This window comes from Mustela nigripes, chromosome 1 (assembly GCF_022355385.1).
Source record: "Mustela nigripes isolate SB6536 chromosome 1, MUSNIG.SB6536, whole genome shotgun sequence".
Classification (NCBI taxonomy): Eukaryota; Metazoa; Chordata; class Mammalia; order Carnivora; family Mustelidae; genus Mustela; species Mustela nigripes.
The window spans coordinates 270,299,032-270,314,699 of NC_081557.1; the positions used below are offsets into that span (position 1 = coordinate 270,299,032).

The 15,668-nt window shown below is 40.5% G+C and overlaps 1 protein-coding gene across 9 annotated transcripts in view; it reads right to left on the reverse strand.

Annotated features, from left to right (window-relative positions):
* The window catches only part of HELQ (helicase, POLQ like), a 47,553-nt gene that overhangs the window by 28,425 nt on the left and 3,460 nt on the right, over positions 1–15,668 (reverse strand). For 7 of the 9 annotated variants that reach the window (XR_009401514.1, XM_059386367.1, XM_059386365.1 and 4 more), the window contains 7 exons: positions 12,795–12,973; positions 12,029–12,229; positions 11,101–11,173; positions 9,227–9,324; positions 7,832–7,930; positions 6,249–6,394; positions 1,340–1,579 (listed from right to left, as the gene is read on the reverse strand). Coding sequence is in view for 8 of the 9 variants with exons in the window: in XM_059386367.1 (XP_059242350.1) it covers positions 1,340–1,579; positions 6,249–6,394; positions 7,832–7,930; positions 9,227–9,324; positions 11,101–11,173; positions 12,029–12,229; positions 12,795–12,973 (1,036 nt within the window). In the remaining variant the exon portion in view is untranslated. Of the gene's footprint in view, positions 1–1,339; positions 1,580–6,248; positions 6,395–7,831; positions 7,931–9,213; positions 9,325–11,100; positions 11,174–12,028; positions 12,230–12,794; positions 12,974–15,668 lie in introns of those variants that run through there. The other 2 variants (XM_059386368.1, XM_059386372.1) reach the window with 2 other exon arrangements.

The window sequence follows — 15,668 nt, forward strand, 5'->3', positions numbered from 1 at the left end:
TTAAAGATTTTATTTATTTATTTGACAGACAGAGATCACAAGCAAGCAGAGAGGCAGGCAGAGAGAGAGGAGGAAGCAGGCTCCCTGCTGAGCAGAGAGCCCGATGTGGGGCTCAATCCCAGGACCCTGAGATCATGACCTGAGCCGAAGGCAGAGGCATAACCCTCTGAGCCACCCAGGCGCCCTAATGTGGATGATTTTTAAAAATCACCCAAGCTTTTGAAAAAAATGTCACAAATTTTAAAGTCAAATTTTTATTTTTTTATTTTTTAAAGATTTTATTTTATTATTTATTTGACAGGGAGAGATTACAAGTAGGCAGAGAGGCAGGCAGAGAGAGAGGAGGAAGCAGGCTCCCTGCTGAGCAGAGAGCCTGATGCGGGACTCGATCCCAGGACCCTGAGATCATGACCTGAGCCGAAGGCAGCGGCTTAACCCACTGAGCCAACCAGGCGCCCTAAAGTCAAATTTTTAAATAAAAATTATAAAGAACAGATATCAGCTATACAAGCCCACAACTTGGGTAATAACTGAAAAGATGGTCAAAGCTCTACTCTGGAAAAGATACTAGACCAGAAGTCTTTATGGATGAGTTCTCTAAGCTTTCAAGGAAATACCTGTGTTAAATAAACTCAGATCATAAAAAATGGTAGAGCTTGCTGTTTGCAACTAGCAATAAACCCTAACGTCGAGCCAGATAGGGAGAACACCAAAGAAGTAATTCTAATACCAGAAACTCTGCCGGTCACTTTTCAGTAACGTATTAAAGGACACAAATGCGGAGCAGGTGGGCAGGGCAGTTGGTCGGGCAGCGGACTCTCGGACTCGTGAACTCTCGGTCTTGGCTCAGGTCCTGATCTCAAGGTCAGGAGACGGAGTTCTGCACTGGGCTCAGTGCTGAGTGAAGAGTCTGCTTGAGACTCTCCCTCCCCCTCCCCCGACTCTAAAATAAATGAATACATCTTAAAACATAAATAAGTAAACTGAAGGAAACAAAACAAACAATCAATTCAGCAAATGTCTGATAAATTCTCATCCACTCCTGAGAAGGAATAAAACAACAAAAACTCCTGGCAAAGGGCGCCTGTGGGGCTCAGTGGGTTAAAGCCTCTGCCTCTGGCTCAGGTCACGATCTCAGGGTCCTGGGACTGAGTCCTGTATCGGGCTCTCTGCTCAGTGGGGAGCCTGCTTCCCCCCACCCTCTGCCTCTGCCTCCTTCTCTGCCTACTTATGATCTCTCGGTCAAATAAATAATTAAAATCTTAAAAAGAAAAAAAAATACACACTCTTACCTAGCTAAGAATTAAAAAGTTTTGAGCCTGGCCAATGGCTACCTTACCTTCGAGCTGGTAGATTCACACCTGCTGCCAGGGTGGACGTGCAGGTGAAGAGGCACAGAGCTCCCGTGGAATATGCCTCCTCCAAGAGCCTCCTTTCGTCGCTCGTTAAACCGCTGTGGTGGTAAGCAACGCCAAAGGGGACGGTGCGCTTTAAGATGGGGCACACGTTGCCACCGCTGATACTCTTCAAGTTCTTAATCAGCTCATGTTTTTCTTTCTCCCTGTGTTTCAGATACTCCCTAGGGAAAGAGATCTATTAGAAATATAAACCCTCGATCTTACAGGGACAAACTGCCTACTGCTTTAATTTTAGTAGATACATGTAAACATTCTTTATTAAAAAATATATAACTTTCATGAATCTCAGTATACAAAATGTTCTTAGAATTTGATTCTGATTTCACTAACTATTGGGCACTCTTTCAACCTTTTTGTGGATCACAGAACCCTATGAAAATCTGATCAAAGCTAAGGAAGGAAAAAGAACACAATATAAACATGACACTTTGCTTATGAGTTCATGGACTTCCTGATGCTCATTCTTATGCTGCCTATGAATCCGCGGGTGCTGGGGTTAGACACCTCCTGTGAATATCACCATCATTTTTTTCACTAGAATATACATTTCTATGGGTGATTTTTATAGAATTTTTAAAAAATTCCAAGTCATAAATGTTCTTCTCTCAAGATGGAAACCTACTTACAATCGAATCACATGTAAGAATGTGAGACACGGACTAAACACTATATTTTAGAACCGTCAGTGAGGTCCCACAGTCTTTGCATTTACGAGCACTAAAGTCCCTTCAGAAAAGAGAGGAAGCACTGAAAGAGTAAGCGCGACGAGTAACTCACGCACTTCGAATGGCAGCCGCCAAAAACCAGTCTACGCCACACGCAGTGTTTCAGGGTGCTTAGTGGAAATAAGGGAGAGCCCTGGCTCTCTTACTCTGATGTTCCCAACGGGAGGCCAGGGACGTCACAAGAAGCCGAGAAACAGGGTGCAAGGAACACAAGAACCAAGAAGAACTGGGAAGAGCATGGCCAGGAGTCGTGGGCACGAGAATGACAAGTGACAGCTGAGGAGAGAGCAGCAAACTCTGTGACCACTTCCCAGTCAGTGTTCGGGGTCATGCAAGGGACGGGACGGACACGACGAACTCCTCTCAAGAAATTACGTCTTACGTGGGGTGAAATGTGGATAATCACCACATAATGTTAGAGAAGGGAGACACTACTGATGGCTGACCGGGTAAGCTATGGTTACACGGCAAAGGGGTCACGGCAGAAGCAGAGGTCTGAGCTGGCTCTCGACCAGGGAGTGTCAGTGCCAGTGAAGAGGCAGGGGAGCACCCTTTCCTGGAAGGAAGGAAAGCATGATCAAAGGCACAGACACGAGAAGTTCAGAGCGCGGACAAAGAGAGTCGTCCGGGTGAGCTGCGAGGGAATGAGGAGTAAAGCAGTACGGGTGCACAAGTGAGCTGGACGCCAGCCTGAACCTACACGGAGAGAGCACAGTGCTATCATTCTGGGGGAGATTGTTAGGGAAACTGGTATGACTAGAGCTTTGGCAGTTGTTGGCAAATGATGTTTAAAAGTCATTTTTTTTTTTTTAAAGATTTTATTTATTTATTTCTCAGAGATCACAAGCAGGCAGAGAGGCAGAGAGAGGAGGAAGCAGGCTCCCAGCCGAGCAGAGAGCCCAATGTGTGGCTCGATCCCAGGACCCTGGCCTGGATCATGACCTGAGCCCAAGGCAGAGGCTTTAACCCACTGAGCCACCCAGGTGCCCCTAAAAGTCATTCTTGACTTAGAAGTCAATGGTAGTGACAGCTATAAAAAAGATGATAATTTTCCTTGCGATTGAGATAATCACTAGGGAAAAATCTGTTTTAGTCTTTGCACTTAAACAGACATAGCACCTGTTCTACTGCTCAGGCGGCTTTACTGCAACAGCTTCGCATGCCATTCACGATAAGGAGGACATCCCACGATGTCTACAGGATACAGTGGACATCCCAGGACACTCAAGAAATCATGCTTTACAGACATGGCTTGGGTCAGAAGCCATTTAGCTCAGGATTTTACTTCAGCTACATGTGAATTACAGAATAGTATTAAATTGTATGAGTAAAACATGATTCACCATTTCTTAATCAATAGCCATAAAAAAGGGTGCTAAACTATACTTGGAATATTCAGCTTATGAAAACAGCAAGTAATATACAAAATAGATTTTAGAGGAAATTTTCCTTCAGAAAGTGTTAAATCCTACTTCTTTAAGAAAGTATCAAGTAGGGACACCTGGGTGGCTCAGTGGGTTAAGTCTCTGTCTTCGGCTCAGGTCATGATCTCAGGGTCCTGGGATCGAGCCCCGCATCGGGCTCTCTGCTCAGCGGGGAGCCTGCTTCCCCCTCTCTCACTCTCTGCCTGCCTCTCTGCCTACTTGTGATCTCTGTCAAATAAATACATAAAAGATCTTAAAAAAAAAAAAGAAAGAAAAGAAATATAAACTCTCTCCTGCAATCACACAGTGATGCTACCGCCCCTGGGAACCGAGACACTCATGAGGAAAATCCAAACAGAAAGGACGTGCGATGATCTGAGTGGGACGTGTCCGCGTGAACACATGCGGTATTTTGTCTTTAACTATTATGCGGCACCTCCGCCCACTAAAAATGTCTGGGAGAAGTGCCTGACCAGGGGTGTCTCGGTGGCTCAGTTGTGAAGCATCTGCCTTCGGCTCAGGTCCTGATCCCAGGGTCCTGGGTTTGAGCCCCAAATCGGGCTCTCTGCTCAACAGGGAGCCTGCTTCTCCCTCTCCCTCTGCCTCTCCCTGCTTGTGCTTTTTCTTGTGCTCTGCTCTCTCTCAAATAAGTAAAATCTTTAAAAAAAAAAGTGTCAGGGGGCGCCTGGGTGGCTCAGTGGGTTAAGCCGCTGCCTTCGGCACAGGTCATGATCTCGGGGTCCTGGGATCGAGTCCCGAATCGGGCTCTCTGCTCAGCAGGGAGCCTGCTTCCTTCTCTCTCTTTCTCTCTGCCTGCCTCTCCGTGTTACCTCTGTCTCTGTCAAATAAATAAATAAATAAATAAATAAATCTTTAAAAAAAAAAAAGTGTCAGCTCAGGGGGCGCCTGGGTTGCTCTGTGGGTTAAGCCTCTGTCTCAGGTCATGATCTCAGGGTTCTGGAATCGAGCCCCGCATCAGGCTCTCTGCTCAGCAGGGAGCCTGCTTCCCTTCCTCTCTCTCTGCCTGCCTCCCCCTACTTGTGACCTGTCAAATAAATAAATAAAATCTAAAAAGTAGAAAGTATCAAGTATTGGGGTGCCTGGGTGGCGCAGTCTGTAGAGCATCTGACTCCTGATTTAGGCTCAGGTCATTCAGGGTCATGTGACTGAGCCCTGTGTAGGGGCTGCACTCAGTGGGGAGTCTGCTTGAGATTCCTGCCCTCTGCCCCTGCGCCGGCTTGGGCACACTCTCTGATAAATAAATCAATCTTAAAAGGAAAAAAAAGTATCCATTACAATTTATTAACTAAGGGTCCTGGAAACCAGATGTTTAAGTGCTTCAAGTTTAAATATCAACATTTATGAGCCAAGTAAACTATTATCATCAACAATCAAAATAATTCAAGGGTATAACTAATAAATCGCATGTCTTCCAGTCAAATGTTAGTCTCTAAATCTCCACATCACTTAGCCAGTGCCAAAATTCCCTTAGTCTATAAAAAAAAATGACTTACTAAGACACCTCAATGACAATTTAATTTCCTTAGGTTTCTATAATCAACATCATCATTGTAAAGGCAGACTATTAGTTACCAAAATGGAAAACTCCTGGACTCTATCCCAAACATCTGGATCTTTGTGCTGGTCAATAAATTTAGCTCTATCAGACCAATGCATGACAGCAGGACTGGAAGGAGAGATGGGAGCTGCCTAAATTAGAATCCAGGGTCATAATGGTCCACGGTAATACAGCACTGGCTAGGGGCCAAAAAGAAGTCTGAAAAATCTGAGGAAACTACACATGGCACAAAGGTACAGAAAAAAACTCAACTGTTCACACTCAAGGTCACTTTACACTTATCTCTATGAATATAACAGAGCCAATATTAAAATACTATCAAATTACAAACTAATAAATTACTTAATTACCTAAGAAAATCAATTTAAATGTCCACATAAGTGTGACGTTTACTAAGAAAACAGAAGCAACAGTACTTAATTAGAGAGAAGGTTAAACTAAACTATGATTCATGGGGCACCTGGGTGGCTTAGTCACTTAAGCATCTGCCTCAGGTCAGAGTCTCAAGGTCCTGGGATTGAGCACCTAGTCGGGTTCCCTGCTCAGCGGAGAGTCTGCTTCTCTCTCTCCCTTTGCCCTACCCCTCTGCTGCTCTCTCTCTTTCTCTGCTTCTGTCTCTCTCAAATAAATAAGTAAAATCTTTGAAAAAGACGATGATTCATATCTGCAGTGATTAGTGACTGATCCTCTGTCACAGCCAGTTCCTGACCTTGGCTGGAGGCTGAACCTGCCTGGAAAGTTCTATAAAATAATGATAGCTGGGTCTGCCCGCAGAGAGTCTGATTTGTCTGGGATGTAACCTGGGCCCTCGATTTTTTAAAAGCCCTTGAGAGGATTCATTTGCAGTCAAGATTGAGAAGCACTGATCGAAGCCATTATACGGGTCAGCACTCTCTCTCATGGAGTCTTGGAATTTTTCTTTGGCTATTTCTCAGACATGAATTTCACAGTTACACTTCCTTCAGGGTTAGGGCCCTTAGAATCTAGTACAGCAACTTAATGTAACATTCTACAAGAAATAACAAGTGCTTGTTGAATAAACAGAATACACAGCATGGAAACCACAATAAAATAAAACAATATTTTTTGAAGATGAACATACTTGCTTAAAAATTTGCATATCATTTCTGCTACGTTTTCACAGTTCTTCTTAGTGGGACAAAAAACTAAGCAGGAATAATTGGGAATGACTTCTGTCACCAATGCCACCAAGTGATCGGGATCCATCTTTTTCAGAGTATCAGAATACTGTACAACGAGATGCAGGAACAAGGTAGATAGTTAGCAACCAAGAAAACCTGTCATTTACCAGAGTGCTCTGTAATTTTGAACTTCTCATTTAATTTAATAAATCTGATCATTTAAAAGAAAGATGAAACCCAGATGAAACATCAAAATGTTAAGTCCCGCTTTTAGGTCGTTAAGGTTTTGTTAGGTGTATTTGGTTTTAAATTAAAGAAGTGAAAATAGCAAATGTTATTAATAATCCCACTGCATGTTCATCTCTACCAGAGCAAAGCAAAGAAGTCCACAGAGAGAAACTCAGATTGGTCCTAATAACCGCCAAAGGACCACATAAACAAGATATACTTTTACTATTACTAATAGTTTTCAAAAACATAGGTTCAATCATACTACAGTATAGATTTTCAGAAATAAAAAATGTATTTGTCAAGCAGACACATGGAACCCAACATATGGAAAGATACAAAAATACAAAATTATTTAAAAATCTCACTTCCGGGATGTCTGCATGGCTCCATGGGTTAAATCTCTACCTTAGGCTCAGGTCATGATCTCAGGGTCCTGGGATCGAGCCCCGCATCAGGCTCTCTGCTCGGTGGGGAGCCTGCTTCCTCCTCTCTCTCTGCCTGCCTCTCTGTCTGCTCGTGATCTCGCTCTATCAAATAAATATATAAGTAAATCTTTAAAAAATTTTTTTAAATGTTAAAAACCTCACTTCCTTCAACTTTATTGGAAACCAAGATACAGATTTAGAATAATACACCTTTACTGAATTCTAAAAATATTGTAAAATCCCTTCTCCCCTTTTTAATATCCTTAATATAAGTCATAGAACATTAACACAGCAGACATTAACATTCTTGTACTCAGTATCTGAACTACATAGCCCACAAAAATTTCTTCTTGTTTTGTGCTTATTGCTGAATGAATGAACATTTAAAGGAGAGGTGTGCAGATTTTCTTGGTTCATGGAGCTCCAGGGCCAAAAGAAATACCTAACAGCTTTGTTTCTTAGGTATTTAGGTACACACAACTTAAGTATGTATTTCCTCACAATTCAGTAGCCGTTTGAATAAATAATATGCATCAGTTGAGTGAAGAAAATATCATCTCATTCTTAACCATAACTGCCCACTGACGGGATGTGCGCACAGCTGGGCACTGCACAGTCTTTCAGAACTTAGAATCAGATTGGAAATGGCTACTCTTTTTCTATCCCACATTGATTTTCACACTGCAAGAAACAAACCAACAAAAAACTTCACTAAGACCTGATATCATAGAAAGGAACACAGTGTGATCTGATGTCCAAGCTGTCCAAGCTACCTCGAACCAGTACTTTGTAGGGTATGCAACAGATGTCAGGCAACAGCTGCTTCTTGTAAATATCTCTTAGGGCACCAAGGGTGGGAACCTCGTATCCAAAGTTATCAATGTTACCTGACAATTAAGGAGACGTGAAAAAGTCATGCCGTTCTCAGCTTTGTTGTCAACCTCATATATGGCATCGTTTATTTTCAAATATTCTTTTAATTCGACCTTGGATAGGAAAGACATTTGCAATTAATACCACATACAAATTCCTCTTTCCAGAGTTTTAAATTTTATAAAATGTTCTAAAAATGGACAACTACAGAAAAACTGTAGCTTTTCTAAGGTATTTAAACATGCTTCAATGTAAAAGTTTTTTCTTTACCATTTCTTTAACTTTCTTTTTCCCTTTCAATCAAAGTAGAGATTATTATCCTTGAAAAAGATACTTTTGAACAGGCACTATCTAAAAGGAAAGCAGACACTTCTGTATTCGTTGCAAGAAGGATAAATAAGTCAATGTTCACATTCTTGTGTTATTCCTTAGATCTAAAATTTTCTGTCTTATCAGTCATTAGTTTTAATTGTAAATATCACATTATTTTTAATTTAAGTATTTGTAGACAAAAAATATCTTCTTAAAGATTTTATTCATTTATTTGAGAAAGAGAGAGAGAGAGTGTGCATGAGCAGTGGGGAGGGCAGAGCTGGGGGGGAAGCAAACTCCCCGCTGAGCAGGAGCCCAGTGCTGGCTGGGCCACAGGCAGAGAGTCAACCAACTGAGCCACCCAGGCGCCCTGTAAAAAATGTTTTTAAATATAGTCCATTGCATTTTTAAAAGAAGTCAGTGAGTATCTACTGAAAATTCTTTTTGGTGCAAATGCAAAAACATCCAATTTCAAATTAAACTTTGGTGATTCTCAGTAATTATTTTCTGAAAAGCTATCTGGACACTGACCACGCATGCACACTAGTACCGCACACAGAGTATATGTTCATTATAAGCTACTTTCAGATAACTGCAAATTGTATTTATTTAAGTCTTTTGGGAATACCATTACTAGGGAGTTCAAATTAAATCCACGTGACATTTTAACTTATTAAAAGAGCATTGTTAACTACCAAAAGCATAAATATCTGAAAACACCTTAACTTTCAAGATAAACAGTTTTATGTGCTAATAACTCAAAACATGACTGAATTTTGACCAAATGAAAAAAATTTACATTACAGAATTAAGAAGTGAAAAAAACAGAATGGGTCTGAAAAATTTCACTCAGTGAGTATTCATTGAAGGCCCATGGGCCAAAGCATTGTTCCAGGTGCTACAGACAAAGTAGTGACCCGAGCCACAGTCCCTAGCCCCAGAGTTTATATTCTCTGTACACAAACTCTTATTAGCGTACAGTCACGGTCAGGGAGGGGAATTATGCCCCTTCCCTACTCTCTGGTACGTTTCCTCCTTTTCTTTCTGAGTGAGATGATAGGTAACAAACCCATACGGTGCAAACCTTAAGTACATACTGGTCTAAACTGACTGGTGTAACATTCCGCTTGAAGAAACTCTTGTAAATCTTCAACATTGTTCAGTGTTGCACTCATGCCAATAATCTGAGTTGTTTCTAAAAAAAAAAAATCCAAAAGAGGGAGGAAAATGTGTTACTTGGTATAACATAATAGTAAGTTAGTAACCTTTCTGGGTTCAGGACTCTTCCTCAGTGATCTGTGAAAAGGAGGGAGAGACTAGGAGGTAAGAAAAATTAAAAGATATTGGCAGAGTATTATTCTGGCAAACAAAGACTGAAAACTTTCAGTGACCTGAAAGTTACTATTTGGAATTCTACAGAATTTCACACTTGGCAAAAAGTCCCATCTTCATCAAGACTTCTAAGCAACAATAATGAGTATGAAATACTCTTGTTGCTGGCTCTCTGGACCACTGCCATGAAGAGCTAGGACATGTGCCACAGGTATGCCTAAAGGCAGAGGTACAGTGTAGGCTGCAGGGCTGAACAGGTCCTGAACACTTGCCAAATAAAGCCCTTAATGGGATCTTGCTATCAGGTTGTCAACTTCTTTTTTTTTTTTTTTAATATTTTATTTATTTATTTGACAGACAGAGATCACAAGTAGGCAGAGAGGCAGGCAGAGAGAGAGGGAAGCAGGCTCTCCGCTGAGCAGAGAGCCCGATGTGGGACTCGATCCCAGGACTCTGAGATCATGACCTGAGCCGAAGGCAGCAGCTTAACCCACTGAGCCACCCAGGCGCCCCGTCAACTTCTTTTTCTTCGTAAACAAAGGTGGAGTAAAACTCACATATGCAGTTAAAAGTGAGTCAGGATTTTAATCCAGCTCGAGTCCGTCCTCAGCCATCACACTATGCTATCTCTCACGGTAACACACGCTCCCCACAGAGGGTGCTTCAGCACTCAAAGGAAAGGAAATCGATAAACAATCAAATGCTGAAGGAAAAGACAAGGACCGTCATCGTGCACTGGGTTTGACAAATAGGGAACGCTTCTCCTCTTTTCCTCTGCTTTTTCTTTTTCCATAGAAATTGTCACCATTTGACACACTGTATGTTTTCTTGTTTATCTGCGTATTGTCTGCTCACTTTCACTAAAATACAGGTCTGATGAAGGCAGGGTTATTTTTCTGTGTGTTACGCACTGCTATATCCTTAGCACTAAAAACAATGCCTGGCACAAAGTAAGTACTCACTAAAATTTTTTTTAAATGAATGATTATAAAGAGCCATGACCTGTCTAGATACCATTGCTATCAAAATTTTAAAAATAATTTTAATATTTGACCCTTATAATAACTTTTCCATAAATAAGCTATTGCAATATATAACTTAGTAAGTTATTGCAACAGTGTATCTATAAATAGGAAAGAAGACATTCAGAACAAATACCGAAAGACCATCCAACTGTTGCAAAAGCTCTTTGAGTGACTACTTGCATTTGCTGCTCTACTGGTCTGACCAAGGTGAGACTGACGGCAGCAGCAACAATTGCGTATTGAGCGCTCCGTGCGAAGCAAGTGCTGACTGCTTTACACTAACTCATACGATCCCCCCAGCAATCCCCTCAAGGTGGTACCATTATCCCCATTTAGCAGATGAAGAAACAGAGGTTGAGTCACATGCCTACACATGCACAGCTGGCAGTGAACATGGGATGTCCAGATGTTAATCTCCTTCATATTCACAGCTCTGCTCATCTACCCATTTTTCCAACCAAAATTTCTAAATTTGCTTTAGAAATAAAAATCCAAGGAAGAAAGCTTAAGTATCTTACCCAAGGGTGCATCGTCTAGCTAGTGATAAAACGAAGTCTTTCACAGGCCTCCTGAGGATAAATCAGTTAGGGACCACATTTGAAAAAAATACTTACTGCTAGTGTAGAGGATTTTTGCTAGGGTCATTTCCAGGATAGCCCCACGGCTCCCTTCACCAATCATGTGCAACTTTGAGATTTAAAAACAGAAGGGAGGAAAAAAAGTAAATTTGCATATAATGCCTATATAGAGCATGCATGTATTTATATGAAATGAAGTAATCTTTGCTTTATAACTCTTAAGCATTTTGGATATAGCAACCAGATTACATATGCACTGTATCACTGATATTTTGGTTAATGAGGTTTGGGGGCAACATCCTGACATATCTAGAATTCATAAATACCATTATAAAATTGAATACATGCAGACATTTATTCACTCTTCAAAAAACACTTGACAGGGGCGCCTGGGTGGCTCAGTGGGTTAAAGCCTCTGACTTCGGCTCAGGTCACAATCCCAGAGTCCTGGGATCGAGTCCCACTTCGGGCTCTCTGCTCAGCAGGGAGCCTGCTTCTCTCTCTCTCTCTCTCTCTGCCTGCCTCTCTGCCTACTTGTGATCTCTGTCTGTCAGATAAATAAATAAAATCTTTAAAAAAAAAAAACACTTGACATAAAACTGAATTTAAGATTACCAAGCAAGCATAAATGTATTCATCTGTATAGTCTATCTATTAAAACAAGTTACTTATTTTCATAGAGGTACTAAGGAGATACACATGATAATGTTAGTATAATAAAAATGTTGATAAATTAGGGGCGCCTGGGTGGCTCAGTGGGTTAAGCCGCTGCCTTCGGCTCGGGTCATGATCTCAGGGTCCTGGGATCGAGTCCCGCATCGGGCTCTCTGCTCAGCAGGAAGCCTGCTTCCCCCTCTCTTTCTCTGCCTGCCTCTCCATCTACTTGTAATTTCTCTCTGTCAAATAAATAAATAAAATCTTTAAAAAAAAAAAATGTTGATAAATTATAAAAACAGTTACCAACCTCATCTACAACAACCAGACCCAGACTGCCAATCCTTCCAGTTTCAATCAAGGAGTTTACCAGACTATGTCCTTTTTCGATAGTGGCAATATATAGAGATTTCTTTTCCCTTCTTTTAATTGGAGGAAATTTTCCTTTGCTTCCAGCATATTCTTCAACAAAGAAGCCCAGTTCTATACCAAAACTTGACAAACCTGAAATCTAGAATATTAGTTAAAATAAACATACAAAAAAAATCTGATAATTAAGAACTCAATTACCAAGTGCTCATGTTGATTTTTTTAAAAATCTAAAATACTATATAATACCAATAAATGAGAACAAGGTCACAGATAAGACATCTATATCTAAGAAATGTCATAATTAGTATGTATGGCTCTTTGCAAAAGGAATGTAACTTTTAAACTACATAATCAATGTGGGAATAAATTTCAACTGTCTCCTCGGATTAAAAAAAAAACAAAACCCAGAATCATTCACTTACTTTGATAATAACTGGTTACTTTCTGCTTGAAAAGGCAGGCTGAATATCAATATATTAAATATCAGTATTAAAATGGAATTTACTCTGCCAGCTTAGAAAAAAGAATAAAATTCTTGTTGTGATTAGTATTAGAAGTGATTTTCGGCAGGTCCTGCACTTGCTTTTGCACACCCTAAGAATATCCTTCACCTCTTCTCTAAGTCAATCAAAGTTTTGAAATTTATGCTACTTTTTATATTTTAATGTGAAAATGTCAGCAATGTTGTTAAAAGACAGTCACACCTTTTCTTGGACAATTGCCACATACGGTAGGATCATTAGAACATCTCTTCGCCGGCAAAGCAGCTCTTGCAGCATTAAAATTTCCGCCACAAGGGTTTTTCCACCACTCGTTGGCAAGGAATAGATTAAGTTTTTTCTTTCTTGCACAGAATTCAATGTTAAGCAAGTATGTTGCCATTCTGTGGAGTTAAAAAAAAAAAAAAAGGCATTTTTTTCCCCTTCTGCAATTCATTCTCAAGAAAGTTTCCTAAGAAGGAAAACTCAAATCCTACTCTGAGGATCCATCTTCTCATAACGATAAGTGTAATTATACATCAACATTAAGTGTAAGCATCCCCAGTGCACCGGGGACACAGCCAGTTAGAGTCTAATTCCAACAGTGGGTCACTAAGCCATCTATTTGCCAGATGCACACTCAGGTCTAAGATTCCAACAGTGGCCAGGACATAAGAAGAGCTAAAGGACAGTACGAGGATCTGTGTGAAATTTTAGGCTTTCCTCTTTTGTTCTGCAAGGAGATCATGTAAGCTTCCTTTCCTCTTCTACACAAACATCCTAGAGAAAAAGGGGGAGGAGGAAAAACACATCTATGAGGTTTTATACACACTAAGAAAGACTATTCACCTGGCTCTTGTGGGGAGCTGAACTCTGGTCTGAATGCCATTTTGAAGAGTTAAGAATATTTAAAACATAAAAGGCTAGGACTGGGTCCCTGGCTGACTCAGTCAACAGAGCATGAGACTACTGATTTCAGGGTTGTAAGATCTCTACACGTTGGGTATAGAGATGACTTAAAATCTTCTTTTTTTCTTTTTTTGAAGATTTTATTTATTTGAGAGAGAGAGAGAGAGCACAAGCAGGGACGGGCAGGGAGAAGCAGACTCCCTGCCGAGCTGGGAGCCTAATATGGGGCTTGATCATAGGACCCTGAGATTATGACCTGAGCCCAAGGTAGATGCTTAACCACCTGAGCCACCCAAAATGGCTTTTATTTTTATACCCCCAAAATAAAAATCTTTAAAATACAAAAGTCTAAACTGGCCCATCTAGGAGTTCCACAATTTAGCAAGGTGGAATTCATAAAAAGGATATCAGACCCAAAACATAGTGGGAAATCTAGTGTAACTACTCTGTAGGCTAATCTGACAATGTGGATCATCGAACGTCTTCAAAATGCACGTTAGTATTTCACCACTAGAAAAACGGGCAAAAGATAGGATGACATATCACAGCAGAGAGAAATACACGAAAAGATGCTCCACTGTTACTTACTGGGTTGGCAAAATAAAGACACAAAATACAAGTAACTACTACCACCAAAAAACACAAAAGCTTCACACATGGAAAATCCAGAGCTAACTTGATTGGGGACAGACAGACATTCTCAGAGTGGTCGATGAGAGCATAAAATACTATAATCTTTTTCTAAAGCAAACAGGATCAAAAATAAAACTGCACACCATCTTTGAGCTAGCAGTATTACTTCTAGGTCTCTACACCTACAGAAATAAAAACAAGGACATAGATTGTGTGCAAGAATGTTCATCACACGGGACGCCTGGGTGGCTCAGTTGGTTAAGCGGCTGCCTTTGGCTCAGGTCATGATCCCAGTGTCCTGGGATCGAGTCCCACATCGGGCTCCTTGCTTGGCAGGGAGCTTCTCCCTCTGCCTCTGCCTGCCACTCAGTCTGCCTGTGCTTGCTCTCGTTTCTCTATGACAAATAAATAATTCTTTAAAAAAAAAAAATATTCATCACAGCAGTGTTTGTATGTAACAAAGAGCCTCCAGGGGGTTGAATGAATTATTGCACAATTGTATCGTTCTTTGCAGCTTGAAAACAGGTGGCTGACTGCTCAATGTACAGTTAAGTAAAAGATCATGAATGTGAATTGGATTGTATAAACCCAAAGATATACAGATATTAGAAACAAATATATAATAGAAAAGTTAGATTTGAATGTATTATGTTTTCCCCCCAAAAAAATTAAAAAAATGACTAATAGGATGTATTACACAAAGGTATTAAAAAGGTATGTCTGCAGGATGCCTGGGTGGCTCAGTTGGTTAAGCGGCTTGCTTCTGCTCATGTCATGATCCCAGGGCTCTGGGATGTAGTCCCCCATCCAGCTCCTTGCTCAGCGGGGAGCCTGTTTCTCTCTCTGCCTCTTCCTGCCTGTGCTCACTTGCGTGCGCTCTAACAAATAAAAAAAAAATCTAAAAAAAAAAGCCAACAACAACAAAAACTTACGTCTGAATGACAGCCAAGTGACATTAATTTCTTATATTTTGGTGATTCCCAAATATTTGCAAATGATTTTTTTTCATTTTAAATATTTCAAAAATACTTTAATACTTAAGCTTAATATTTAATATTTATATATTAAAAATATTTCAGACTGGTATCATCCATTATCTATGAAACTTCAGATATCTATAAGAAAATACAACTTGAGGGGCGCCTGGGTGGCTCAGTGGGTTAAAGCCTCTGCCTTTGGCTCAGGTCACGATCCCCGGGTCCTGGAATCGAACCCCCGCATGGGGCTCTCTGCTCCGTGGGGAGCCTGGTTCCCTTCCTCTCTCTCTGCCGGCCTCTCTGCCTGCTTGTGATCCCTGTCAAATAAATAAAATCTTAAAAAAAAGAAAAGAAAAGAGAAGAAAAAATACAACTTGACCATTTCTGCATTTTATCCAACTCTAATTTTTAAAGACTACAATGACCAAAATACCAAATATTTGGTAATATCACTTATCTTCACACATTGAAAAAAGATATTGATTCTGAACATTTATATAATACATTAACCATGCAACTCTTTAATAAAAATAGTAACAGTATAAGAAAAAATATATATATACTTTTATATAAAAAGTAT